This window comes from Nicotiana tabacum, chromosome 8 (assembly GCF_000715075.1).
Source record: "Nicotiana tabacum cultivar K326 chromosome 8, ASM71507v2, whole genome shotgun sequence".
NCBI classification, from domain to species: domain Eukaryota; kingdom Viridiplantae; phylum Streptophyta; class Magnoliopsida; order Solanales; family Solanaceae; genus Nicotiana; species Nicotiana tabacum.
The window spans coordinates 192,459,823-192,474,002 of record NC_134087.1 but is presented as its reverse complement, the minus strand read 5'-3'; the positions used below and the strand labels follow the sequence as shown (position 1 = coordinate 192,474,002).

Here is a 14,180-nt window from a genome sequence, read left to right as displayed (position 1 = left end):
TAATGATATTGGTAGATATGGAGTCGACCTACCAGTGTACTAAATTATTTATAATTTTTTAAATTATTATGCTATTTAATATATTTTCAATTTTAATCTATGTCAGTCGCTAATTTATTAAATATTTATTTTTGTGCTATTTAATTAACTTTGTGTTATTTATTAACAACGTATTATATCTTATATTTGTACTTTTTATTTTTGTGATGGTTATATTTTTTATTCAATTATAACTCATAATAAAATTAACCTATAATTTTATATAAAAATAATATATACGTAAATTAATTTGTAAAAATTATACACCAAAAATAAGATATAAATTTAATATTATAAAGATATTACATAAAAAATAATTAGATGTATTAAGGATTTAAATGAAAAAGTACAATTTATAATATGTTAAGTTAAAATATTATATAAGAAAAAAATATTAATAAATAGTAATGATGGTAATGAATATGTGTAAAATTATTCACACACTAAAAAGCATAAGAAATTGTGTCGAATACCAAAGTAGCAAATAGTACGTCAAAATAGAATTTAGTGTAATATTTTAGAGTAAGGTTGGAGACGGTCCAAGTCCACACGCCTATCGCTACTGGCTACTACCAACACCTCATTTGCCCCTCCCAATACTTTGTTTTATAATACTGATTCATAAAACAAAAGAAAATTCAAAAATAGTCTCGTGTAGAAGGATAATAATTTTCATGTACTACAAAAATCTCCATATATTCTACTATTTTTTAATCTTTTTTTCCCGTCAAATTATACAAACTCATCATCTTCATCCTCATCTCTTCACACGAGTCCTCACTCTTCCATATTTTCTAACAGCAAATTTAGCTGTTTTCTTGTTCAAGAATAACGGCACACGACCCTAAGCCCGTCTCCACACGCCTACCCCTACTACCCAAGCACAACAGTAACCCTCGCCCCACCCAACCCAAACATCTTTCCACCAATACCCATTTGCCCCCACCTACCTAACTTGTCATTATTATTTGAATCTGATCTGGTGTATATACCCATTATACCAATATATATAGTAGCCATAGACGGTAATGTACATTTCTTCTTCTGCTGCTCTCTCCAAGCCGAGATTTTCCGCTTCGTCCATCTCTACAACTCTTTCTTCCTCTTCTTCTACTACTTATTATCGCCCTAGTTGCTCTTCTTCTTGTTTTTTCTCTAATCAGCAGCACCGTTCTTTGAGCTTCTCCTCCGCCGTGCGATCGCTGCGGTGGAATTGGAAATCTCCGATCAGTTTGAAAGCTCAGATCAGAACTACTGCTACTACTCCTGTTCTCAACAGTTCCCATCGAAAGCTCTCGACCATGGGTAATTATGTCATTTCACTGTTTTCATTGGATTTGCTGCTGAGATTATCCTCCTCCTAATATTATTTATATGTTAATGTTGTAAAAAAACATTTCATTGGATTTTCCGCCAACAATACATTCATTATTGTTCCGATGCATATATGAATCCTAAGCATAATGTTGTTTGTTAATTGAGCCTTGATTTAATGTCCTGAGTCCAACTGTCCAAGTTGTAAAAAAGTACAAAAAGATCATTCATTGGATTGTTGTGAATATTCAGTCTTTTGTTGTTTAGGATCCAAGATTTGAACTTTATGGGTTTCTGACCCCACCGATCATTTGATTACTGACTTTGACATTTAATATAGTGTATGAGCCAAAGGCTGAACTGTAGCTCATACTTTACATCTGCACATGGATCCTCATGATCATATTTTTGTTAAGGATATATCCACCACAAGCTAGAAATAATTAAATCTTTTGGATTCTTATTAAAATAGAAAAAGTGTGAACTAAATAATGTCCTTTTTATTTAGAAATACTTTTCAATGAGACCAAGGTAGGTGGACAATTGAATGGCAGATGTTGAAGTTGACTCAAGATATTTATTCATTTATTAATGTTTGTATTTTGTGTTGGGTATTTATTAAATGGTTAAGAATGTTTCTGATAATTGTCAAGAGCTGCTGTTACTGGATGACTTGCTAGACTCTTGATCCCAAAAGAAAATCAAGAATCTAATACTGTGTGTCAATGGATTCAGCTGCAGAGAACCCATTTAAGGGAATCCTTACTGTTCTTCCCAAGCCTGGAGGTGGCGAATTCGGGAAGTACTATAGCCTACCTGCTCTGAATGATCCCCGAATTGGTAATTTCATCAGACCCTGATGTTTCTTATATATATAATAAACTGCTTTTGTATTTATGTATAATAAACTACTTTTGTATTTTTCGTGATGTGAATAACTGACTTGTTCCGTTGCTTGAATTTTGTTGTACTGAATGTTGGCGCATGTTATAAATCTTACTTCTAGATTAATGTATTTTATTTGATGACGAGAGTTGTATTCCTTATTTGAGAATTATGGTTAATTCATTCGACATATTGTTCTTTTTCCTCCCATTTCTTTCTTTTAGAATTATATTTTGCATTATTGAAGTGCTTGATTTGACATTCTTGTGTCCTCAGTAAATCTATGTTTTCTTACTTTTTGACTTTTTCTTGGTTTCGTCGTTGTGACAGACAAGCTGCCATATTCTATTAGAATTCTTCTTGAATCAGCAATTCGTAATTGTGACAACTTTCAAGTGAAAAAGGAAGATGTTGAGAAGATTATTGACTGGGAAAATACTGCACCGAAGCTGGTGGAGATACCATTCAAGCCAGCCCGAGTCCTGCTGCAAGTACTGGCCTTTGGCATGTTTCTATAATAAAAAAGGAAAAGATGCAATTGGAGATATAGCAGCTTAAATCTTAACTGTTTTTTGCAGGATTTTACTGGTGTACCAGCTGTTGTGGACCTTGCTTGCATGCGTGATGCCATGAACAAGCTTGGCAGCGATTCTGACAAGATTAATCCATTGGTATTTATTCCTTTTAAGTTTAGCTGATGTTGGCAAAGTTTCTTAAACAGCATGGTTAGTCACCTTTAATGGTAAATGTCTAAACAACTAAGGTGGTGTTTCCTTCAAAAGTTTGAAGAGGATTCAACCAAAATCTTACTCAATTCTTTTGCAAGAACTGTCTTTCTTGGTGTTTGTTCGAAAAAGTGTTTTTGCAAAAAAATTGAAAACTTTTTCCAAAACAAGTTTTTCAATATTTTGAAGCAAACTACACCTAATATGCAGCCATGGCTTTTATAATTTGGATATATAATGATTGAAATGCTATTTTCTTATTTTGTTTTTAATGCTTATGAATCAAGGAACAGTTCTATTGTTTTTCTATATCGTGAAGATTTATCATCAGTTCTTCTGTTGGTCCTTGAATAATTTCCATTTCATGGCAATGTATCTTATTCTTTTTTTCATTGGGCATATTTTCAGGTCCCAGTAGATCTGGTAATTGATCATTCAGTTCAAGTTGACGTGGCAAGGTCAGAAAATGCTGTCCAGGCTAATATGGAACTGGAATTCCAAAGGAACAAGGAGAGGTTCGCCTTTCTCAAGTGGGGTTCTAATGCTTTTCGCAACATGCTTGTTGTTCCACCAGGTTCTGGTATTGTTCATCAGGTATTGTACCTGAAAACTTGAAAGGGACTAGTTGTACTGTTGTGCATATTGAATGCCACATCTGTGCTAGCTTGGATCTCTTTTCAAGCTTCATTCTTTATGTTTTGTCCATTTGTTATCCTTCATCTGTATAGGCAATGCATTGACACACCTGGATTTACAATCTTATTTACCTCTATGAAACAAGAAAGAAGATGATATTCCAGAACTGATAGTAGTTTTTGGTGCCATAATTTTATTAGGTGAATCTTGAATACCTCGGAAGAGTCGTCTTTAACAGGGAAGGCTTGCTCTATCCTGATAGTGTCGTCGGAACAGATTCACACACCACTATGATTGATGGGCTTGGAGTTGCTGGCTGGGGTGTTGGAGGTATTGAAGCAGAAGCTACGATGCTTGGTCAGGTATGATACCATGAATGCCATAAGGAAAATTTGTGTATTTTACTGAAATTTGGAATATTCTTCTGTGCTTCAGTTAGTGATGTATTTGGAAGTTAGGCTTCCCTCTTTCCTGATCAACTGACCTCATATTACTTCTTTCAATGAACAATTTTTCATTGTCCTCCTTGATCGAAATCTAACTACTTTTATTTTGGTCTGTTCTGAAATTGTACATTCCTGAATTTGAAATTTTACCTTACATGATTCTTCCTGTAATCTTGTTATATATATGTATATATCATCATGATCTCATATCTCATGACTAATCTATATTATTATATTTACTATACTAAAAATGGGAAGACTCTAAGTTGTAAAGTTGATTTACTAAAATATCCATAAAAAACTGAACGACATTTTTACCCCTCATCTATATATTACTCCTATAATATTTTTGTACCAAATAGTAAATTTACCTTCCAATAAGTGATAAATAAATCAAATTTAATGAGAAGTGGCATGAAGTTCCATGTATCTATCTGCCAAGCATTTAGTGGTCTATTCATTCATGCACAATGAAGTTAGCTAATTAATTTGGATACTATTAAATGGTAAATAATGGCTACAAAACGTGAGAATTGAAATGATTTTCTTATCACCATCCGAGCGTTTTTAACTCCTACAAGGATAAATACACAATAAAGTTGGTTAATTAATTTGGATCTTACTACATGGTAAATAATGGGTACAAAAAGTTGGAACTGAAAAGAATTTCTAATCACCACCTAGCATTTTCAACTCCCACCATTAATGTTAGTTATAAAGTGGTGTTTGTAAACTTTTGGTTTTCCCATGCTTTCTCAATATTCAATAGTGATTTGGCTGAAACATTAATAAAGTTAATTATTATCAAATTTAATTGCTAATTAATTAGTTTATTTGCTAAAAATAATTATATGATGACCTTATATAAATGAATTATAAATCAATAATATAATATGCATAACCATCACAATTAGAAGAAACAGTAGAGGAAATATGCATATTTACTAGGTAAACTTTTTTCCCTTTGTTACTTATAAGTATTCATGAAATTCTATACTTTGGTTCTTGCTAATTTTTACTAAGCAATACTCTCGACTGTTATTAATCATTTTTGCTATGATGAATGATTAGAAATTTAAGCTATTTTCTATTTGACTCTACACCTGGAACTTTATTTACAAAGATGTTTTGCGCCTATAGACTACTGTTTAACGAATTCCATGTTTAGCATCTTGTTCACTACTTAGTATGTTGAAAATGTGCTTCTGTTTGCCTCGGCGTTTTTCTTCTATGATCAGCAGAATTATGTTTTAGTCCTATAGATGTCATCCTTTAAGTTTAAAATTTAATTTATGGGGTTCTTTTAAATTTGATTATGTGAGACATGTGTTTACGACTTGGTTTTAGCTATTAAGAAGTTCCCCTTTGTTTGTTTCTGCTAATATGGAGGACGCTAATAAATCCTTTAATATGATTTAATATAAAAGGAAATACCACCGGTCATATTTCCTTTTGTTATGAAGATTTTAGAGTTATGTTCTGATAAGACGGTGTTATAAGAATTGTGATTTAGGAGCCTTGCTGATAATTGTACTAACTGAAATTAATGTATAACTTTTTAATTATAGATACACTTTACTTGGATAGTTGCATCACAAAATTAGTGACAATTCCATACCTTTACAATTACTTTTTTAAAGAAAATGATTAAGATAGTCGTACATGTTAGCGGTTGAAATTGCTCGCTTTTCCAATCGAACTAAATTAATAGTGTAATTGTACCATTTTAGATTGCAGAATTAGATAAGAAAAAAAATTGTTTGCACTATTTGCATGGGACTCACGTGCAACGCACGTATCCAAAAATTAGTATATATATATATATATATATATAAAACAAGACCGTTAGGTAAAGCACCTCCACCCACGACTGTTAGGTCTTGGATTCGTGGGTTCGAGTCACGCTGGAGGGGAAGTGTGGAAACACTATAGATCCTTCTAATTTGGGAGGAGTTTTAAAAAACACACACACACACACACACACAAATATATATATATATATATATATATATATATATATATATATATATATTCTTTTTTTTTTCTTTTTGATAACCGTGGTGTCCGGACCAAGCGACCAGTCATATTTCCTTTTGTTATGAAGATTTTAGAGTTATGTTCTGATAAGACGGTGTTATAAGAATTGTGATTTAGGAGCCTTGCTGATAATTGTACTAACTGAAATTAATGTATAACTTTTTAATTATAGATACACTTTACTTGGATAGTTGCATCACAAAATTAGTGACAATTCCATACCTTTACAATTACTTTTTTAAAGAAAATGATTAAGATAGTCGTACATGTTAGCGGTTGAAATTGCTCGCTTTTCCAATCGAACTAAATTAATAGTGTAATTGTACCATTTTAGATTGCAGAATTAGATAAGAAAAAAAATTGTTTGCACTATTTGCATGGGACTCACGTGCAACGCACGTATCCAAAAATTAGTATATATATATATATATATATATAAAACAAGACCGTTAGGTAAAGCACCTCCACCCACGACTGTTAGGTCTTGGATTCGTGGGTTCGAGTCACGCTGGAGGGGAAGTGTGGAAACACTATAGATCCTTCTAATTTGGGAGGTTTTTTGTGTGTGTGTATATATATATATATATATATATATATATATATATATATATATATATATTTCTTTTTTTTCTTTTTGATAACCGTGGTGTCCGGACCAAGCGACCAGTCATATTTCCTTTTGTTATGAAGATTTTAGAGTTATGTTCTGATAAGACGGTGTTATAAGAATTGTGATTTAGGAGCCTTGCTGATAATTGTACTAACTGAAATTAATGTATAACTTTTTAATTATAGATACACTTTACTTGGATAGTTGCATCACAAAATTAGTGACAATTCCATACCTTTACAATTACTTTTTTAAAGAAAATGATTAAGATAGTCGTACATGTTAGCGGTTGAAATTGCTCGCTTTTCCAATCGAACTAAATTAATAGTGTAATTGTACCATTTTAGATTGCAGAATTAGATAAGAAAAAAAATTGTTTGCACTATTTGCATGGGACTCACGTGCAACGCACGTATCCAAAAATTAGTATATATATATATATATATATATAAAACAAGACCGTTAGGTAAAGCACCTCCACCCACGACTGTTAGGTCTTGGATTCGTGGGTTCGAGTCACGCTGGAGGGGAAGTGTGGAAACACTATAGATCCTTCTAATTTGGGAGGAGTTTTAAAAAAAAAAAAAAAACCCAGATATATTGCACTTGTTTCAGATTGCTTTTAGATTTAAGTTGAAGCGAACTTATATTATGCACCAGAAAAGGAAGAAGGCAATGTATTCTTTCCCAAGCAAAACAAATTCAAAGAGATGCCCCGGGGTTCAGCGGTAAGAATTCAGCGCGTGATATGTAGGTTAGGCCAATGATTCGATTTTGAATTCTTCCGCTAACAAAACACTTTTATTTAGGTGGAGAATAGTATAGCTCTCTTCGTTAAGTTCTCATCAAGCTGGAAAGGAGGCTCATGCGTTCGCATGTTCGTTTACGTCTTTCGAATAACATGTGGTCTGTGCCCTTTGACTCTAAGAGAAGACATATGCTCCTTTCTTGTGGCTCTGCCATGCTTGTTTGTTCTTTAGTTTTCTTTTTTAAAATACAATATCCGTATGTCAAGTTTTGTCTAACTAATCAACACTAATTATACTGAATATGATATTTATGCTGATGAATTTTTCATTTTCAATAGTCTTTTTATTTCCAATGCTACTGTCTTGATACTTACAGCCAATGAGCATGGTGTTGCCTGGAGTTGTTGGGTTCAAGTTATCTGGAAAATTGCGCAGCGGTGTAACTGCCACTGACTTGGTCTTGACAGTCACTCAGATGCTGAGGAAGCATGGTGTTGTTGGAAAGTTTGTTGAATTCTATGGTAAATATGGGGAAAGTGGACAAATTATTTACTTGTTATTCCAAGATGGCGAATAGGTTCACCAGAGAAAGACTTCACTGTTTGTTAATTTTTCTTTAGGTGATGGAATGAGTGAACTATCATTGGCTGACAGGGCTACCATTGCAAACATGTCTCCTGAATATGGTGCTACAATGGGTTTCTTTCCTGTAGATCATGTTACGTTGCAGTATCTGAAATTAACAGGGAGAAGTGACGAAACAGTAAGTGCTTGGATACTTGCAAGCATTACACGTGAAGATGAGATGTAAATTGCAATTATATTTTCTAACCCCTAAAATTTTAGGTGGAAATGATTGAAGCATATCTGCGCGCGAATAAGATGTTTGTCGACTATGATGAGGTTGGTCTTCTTTGCTACCTGAAGCTGCGAGTGTCTTTTATTTAAGTACGAGAATCTCTCTTAGGGGATAATAAAAAGATTTTGGCTAGATATAATTATCCTTCTTTTACCACTAGTCAGAAAGAAAACACGATCTACAAGTTGTCTTTTTTCCTTTTACAAATTCTAAAGAACTTATCACGCTCCTGATTTCAGCCTCAACATGAGAAAGTGTACTCTTCTTGCTTGCACCTAGACCTTGCTGGTGTTGAGCCATGTGTGTCAGGGCCAAAAAGGTATATATGCAGTCTTTGGCAAATAACCTATTAAATGTGAGAAACATTGTTACAACCATGTGACATATATTTCCTTTTCCTTGGTAGACCTCATGACCGTGTGCCTTTGAAAGAAATGAAGTCTGACTGGCACTCTTGCCTTGATAACAAGGTTGGATTCAAGGTGAGCAAGTACTCTGTTCTACTTTAACCATCGACTCTCGTCATGATTTGTGAACTTGCAATTCAAACTAATATAGACTACTGAATTACAAGGTCAACCTTTGAGTATCGGAAATGCTAATTTGGCTGGCTCTATTCACTGTAGGGATTTGCTGTGCCAAAAGATGCACAGGAAAAAGTGGTAAAGTTTTCTTTCCATGGACAAGATGCAGAGCTCAAGCATGGAAGTGTTGTGATTGCTGCTATCACTAGTTGCACTAATACATCAAATCCCAGTGTTATGCTAGGAGCAGCCCTTGTTGCAAAAAAGGCTTGCGACCTGGGTCTACATGTCAGTTTTGGTCTATATACTTGTTTTTCTTCAATGGTTTCTTCATATTTTGTTAATGTCATTCCTTGTTGATATCCAGATTAAGCCATGGGTTAAAACAAGTCTTGCTCCTGGTTCCGGCGTAGTTACAAAATATTTACTCCAGAGGTATTCTTTGTAATTTCTCAGAGGAAGTTCCTACTTATCCATCCCTTTGTGTGCTGACTATATATGTGATTATGTGGTATTTGTTGTGAAACAGTGGGCTGCAGAAGTATTTGAATCAGCAAGGTTTCCATATTGTTGGATATGGCTGCACAACTTGTATTGGGAATTCGGGGGATTTGGATGAATCGGTTGCGTCTGCTATATCAGAAAATGGTAACTCCTTACGATCGCTTCTATTTAGCAACGGCGTTGTCTAGTCTCTCTTCCAGGTGATTATTTGACTTATTGTTTTATCTGTAGACATTGTTGCTGCTGCTGTACTCTCTGGAAATCGAAACTTTGAGGGGCGTGTTCATCCCTTGACGAGAGCGAACTACCTTGCTTCACCTCCTTTGGTGGTTGCCTATGCACTCGCTGGCACTGTAAGTAAATGCACAAAATTTTATTGTTTATCCTGGGGTTTGCCTCTGGCATATATTATATACTTTATTGATGTAAAAAGGTAGTGAAGAGTGAAGCCATACTTCTAATAGAACTAATAAGATGAAAATCCTGATATTGGAAATGTCGACTCAGATAAGTCAAATTAGACAAGCTGAGGTGGAATGTCAGTTTATGTTTAGTTACAATTAGTATATGCTGAGTTTTTATCACGTTAGCCATGTTTGAGAAAAGCTGTCAAAATGATGGAAATATAAGATAAATGAGGTATCATTGTAAAATCGTGTTAAGCGCAACTACTTAAGGAACTAGGTTGGTGCCAAATAGGAATCGTGAAACTTGAAGGTGAGCAATTTTGGTATTTACGCATTAGAGCCCTCTTTTGGCATGTTGTACTAATTGATCAATCTTGGCACTGTCTCTGTCATGAGCATCTCACATAAGTTGGACTATCGATCACAATGGCTAAATGTGTTTAGTCCCTGACACAGCTTGCCCAAGCTGTTCGGGTCCAGCACTAATCTGTTGGGGAAGGGATTCAAAAGGTAGACTCTAGATTATGGAATGATTACTTGCACTTATGACTTCATTGTTGATCTAAAAAGATTATGAAACACTATCATATGCTGTCATCATATACATCCCATGCTACTGGAAACTGACTGAAAATTGTAAATGGGCAGGTTGATATCGACTTTGAGAAAGAGCCAATTGGAGTGGGAAATGATGGTAAGAATGTCTACTTCAAGGATATTTGGCCATCAACTGAAGAAATTGCTGAGGTATGTAGTTTACTTATGTCCTTGTATACCTACAATTGATGAAGAAGATAGTAAACTGAGCATGTGATCTTTCCTTGTTAGGTTGTTCAATCAAGTGTATTGCCAGACATGTTCAAGAGTACCTATGAAGCTATTACAAAGGGGAATAATATGTGGAATCAATTATCAGTACCAGCTGCTAAGCTCTACTCATGGGATACTAGTTCTACATACATTCACGAGCCACCGTATTTCAAGGATATGACGATGGATCCTCCAGGGCCCCACGGAGTGAAGGATGCTTTCTGCTTGCTGAATTTTGGTGATAGTATTACCACAGATCATATTTCACCAGCTGGAAGCATCCACAAAGATAGTCCTGCCGCTAAGTACCTTACTGAACGGGGGGTTGATCGCAGGGACTTCAACTCATATGGTAGCCGTCGTGGTAATGATGAAATTATGGCTAGGGGTACTTTTGCCAACATCCGCATTGTAAACAAGCTGTTAAATGGGGAAGTTGGCCCGAAGACAATTCACATTCCCACAGGAGAGAAACTCTCTGTGTTTGATGCTGCAATGGTACTTTCCTTTTTATGTTACTATTGTGCCTTCCCTATACAGATTCTGTTTACATTGAGATTAATCCCCATAACACATTTCAAAATTAGTGACAGCATAGTTGACGATTCAGAGATTTGTTAGGTTATGCTAACATTTCCTAATACATGATACTTTTAGAAATACAAGTCTGCTGGACAAGACACCATAATCTTGGCTGGAGCAGAATATGGAAGTGGAAGCTCCCGAGATTGGGCTGCTAAGGGCCCCATGTTGTTGGTGTGTTTTCAACATTTCTGCTTGATTTTTGTTGATCTCTTCCTGTTTCTATCATATAGGATTTCTAACGAAAAAAACTGTTTGATAGGGAGTTAAAGCTGTAATTGCTAAAAGCTTTGAGAGGATTCACCGTAGCAACTTGGTAGGAATGGGTATTGTGCCTCTATGTTTCAAGGCTGGTGAGGATGCAGAAACACTTGGGTTGACAGGTCATGAGCGATATACCATTGATCTCCCCGAAAAAATTAGTGAGATCCACCCAGGTCAAGATGTTACTGTACGAACAGATACTGGAAAATCTTTCACTTGCATAGTGCGCTTCGACACTGAGGTAATTCCACTTTCTATTTTTTTTATAGTTATATGTTCTTGCGGGATTTGATCATGTGAAAGATGCCGATGTGACAATTTAATTTGAAGATGTTGCTGTCCGTATGACTTTCTTGTACACTTTACTGGATCGGAAGTTAAATAGTGGTACTATAAAAAATGTATTGAGGAAAAAAAAGAACAAGGAATGGCTCATGAATAGACGAGGAAAAAATGGGTAAACCACTTAGTGAGCATAAAATTAGGAATTAAATATATTGTAAATGCCAACTTAGATACACATGATTGAATGAGACGTGATAATTATATTCTCTTCATATAGTATCAGGAGCGAATTTACCGATGAAGTTATGGGTTCGGCAGAACGTAGTAGCTTTGGCCTAGACTTTGTGTTTGTGTTAAAAAATTCACTTAATAACCTATCCAAAATTCACTTAATATGTTCAACTATGCTACAGTCCTAATCAAGTTGGGGTCGGCGATAAAAGATTCACTTAATATGTTCAAATAATCTATCCAAAATCCTGTAAGCAAAAAAGGTTGTCGTCTAGAACCCATAAACTTAAAATCTTGAATCCACATATGTTAATAGTACACGATGTTCGAGGCACCACAGTATAAGCTTAAAAATCTTGAGATGAGGTACTTATTTTACATCTTATCCTATCCTATCCTTGTATTCACTGTGGGTTAAGCCTGGGCTATATTACATTTGGTTGGGGTGAGAAGGGAGAGTTTCGGAGGCAGGGAAATACGAATTGGAGTGATAAGGTTTTACCCTTACTTTGATAAGTAAATATGGAGGTTATCCAAAAGCTTTTCCAACGCCATGAATATTTTAATGGAAAAAGTCAATACCATAGTCCTAGTGTAAATAGTTAGAAGGTGTAGTACTGTACTTATAAGTTTCCCACATTGATCAAGTGTATATGAAATAATGTAGGCATAAGACGTCTCACGCATGCCCATAGTTGTCTCCCCTGTGTCTTTATTTCTCATGCCCACCATACCAAATGACCAAAATGAATCAATAGTATTTTATGTGAAAAAGTACAAAGTGAGTTCCTCTCTCCTTTTACCTTCCTCCTCCCTTTGCAACCAAAAATGTAGAACGTTAAAAGTGGGGATGACTGTCTAGTACTTTGGTACTTGTGTATTCCATAGTTAAATTTACACAAATATCGCAAATTTGTTGTGTGCCTAAAATAATACTTGTGTCTTTACAAGTAATTTAGTCTTGTGTGTTCCGAAGTTAAATTTACAGGAGGGTTTTGAATATTTCTTGTGCAACTAAAATCATACATGTTTTTACTGGACACAACAAAAAAGAAATGTCAGAATTAAACTTATTAGAATCTTTACATGCAGTTATTTAGGGGGCATGAAGAAAGTTTCATCACGATCTAGAAAGAAGATAATATATATTATCGTTTTAAGAATTAAAAGTAGCTTGAGTCTCTTAACGTCTGCTATATATACTCAAAGAACACAAAGAGATAATGCAGATTGAGAGATGGTCTCAATAGGCTCCTGCATGTATTTCACACATTCAAATTTAAAGAAGCTTTTACAGGAGAATGTTCCTCTAGTAGAGATCTCCTGTTCAGTCTTCCTTTTGCTATAATATTAGGTCTTTAACTCTGTATCGGCGGTTTGATTTCCATTTACAGGTGGAATTGGCTTATTTCAACCATGGAGGTATTCTCCCGTACGTCATTCGACAGTTGATCCAGCAATGAAAGACCACATTGGTTACTTAGCTACCTTTATCAGACAGTTGCTTAGTTGTGGAAAGGGGATAAAGAAGAAAGAAAATAGTCTCTCAACGGCGAAACTTGATAAGGGAATAATGGATTTGAAACTTTTAATGTCCCTGTTGTTGGGCAAGGTTATTTTTGTTACTTCAGTAACCACTGTCAAAGCTAATCTTTAGCAATGAATTGCACGCCATCTTTTTTTTTTTTTTGGGGAATAAAATTTCTATTTTTAAGTCATCTGATGGAGTTAGTCCCATTTTAAAGAAATCCTTACTGCCTGTGTTAAGTTTTATTATGTATTTATCCTGCAATATGGAAGCTACTTGTACTTTGTAGCTTAATGTAATCTATATATAAAGATTCCGTCCTTTTGTTTGCGACGTCAATTTTCAATTTTGAGCTGAAATTCGTTACTTCCTTTTCCTTGTTTGGCTGTAAAAATTAGGTAGATGATTCATTTCTGTGCTGGTGGGAGGTAATGCCCGGTGGAATAATCAAGGTCAGGGGATCTATTGTGTTGGTTATGAGTTTACGTGGACCTAGTAGTTAAAGTAATTTTAACACAAACCTTGTATATATATTAAATAATTTACTAAATATTTATAAATAAAACTATGAACTTAGTTATTATTATTGTATTAATTTGAGTTTATTAAAGAAATTTATAAATTTGAAATTCAGAATTTGTCTCTGGTTGAGGTACGTTCAAACTGGTGTAGATCCACCGTCATTTAAAAAAAAAAAAAAAACTATAGAGGATTCATTAGACTTGTGATGACTGTTTGTACATTG

General features: G+C 34.6%; 1 protein-coding gene across 1 annotated transcript; it reads left to right on the top strand.

Moving 5' to 3' along the window:
- The first annotated feature begins 548 nt into the window (after positions 1-548).
- LOC107778837 (aconitate hydratase, cytoplasmic) lies at positions 549-13,768 on the top strand. Its single transcript, XM_016599156.2, has 20 exons — positions 549-1,344; positions 2,089-2,193; positions 2,569-2,729; positions 2,817-2,909; positions 3,372-3,557; positions 3,800-3,961; positions 7,818-7,962; positions 8,062-8,204; positions 8,288-8,344; positions 8,540-8,619; positions 8,707-8,782; positions 8,927-9,112; positions 9,192-9,259; positions 9,354-9,472; positions 9,560-9,681; positions 10,384-10,482; positions 10,564-11,043; positions 11,203-11,301; positions 11,390-11,632; positions 13,302-13,768. Exons 1-20 carry the CDS (start codon positions 1,068-1,070, stop codon positions 13,368-13,370), a joined length of 2,970 nt encoding a protein of 989 aa, XP_016454642.2. The 5' UTR covers positions 549-1,067; the 3' UTR covers positions 13,371-13,768.
- Positions 13,769-14,180: the final 412 nt, after the last annotated feature.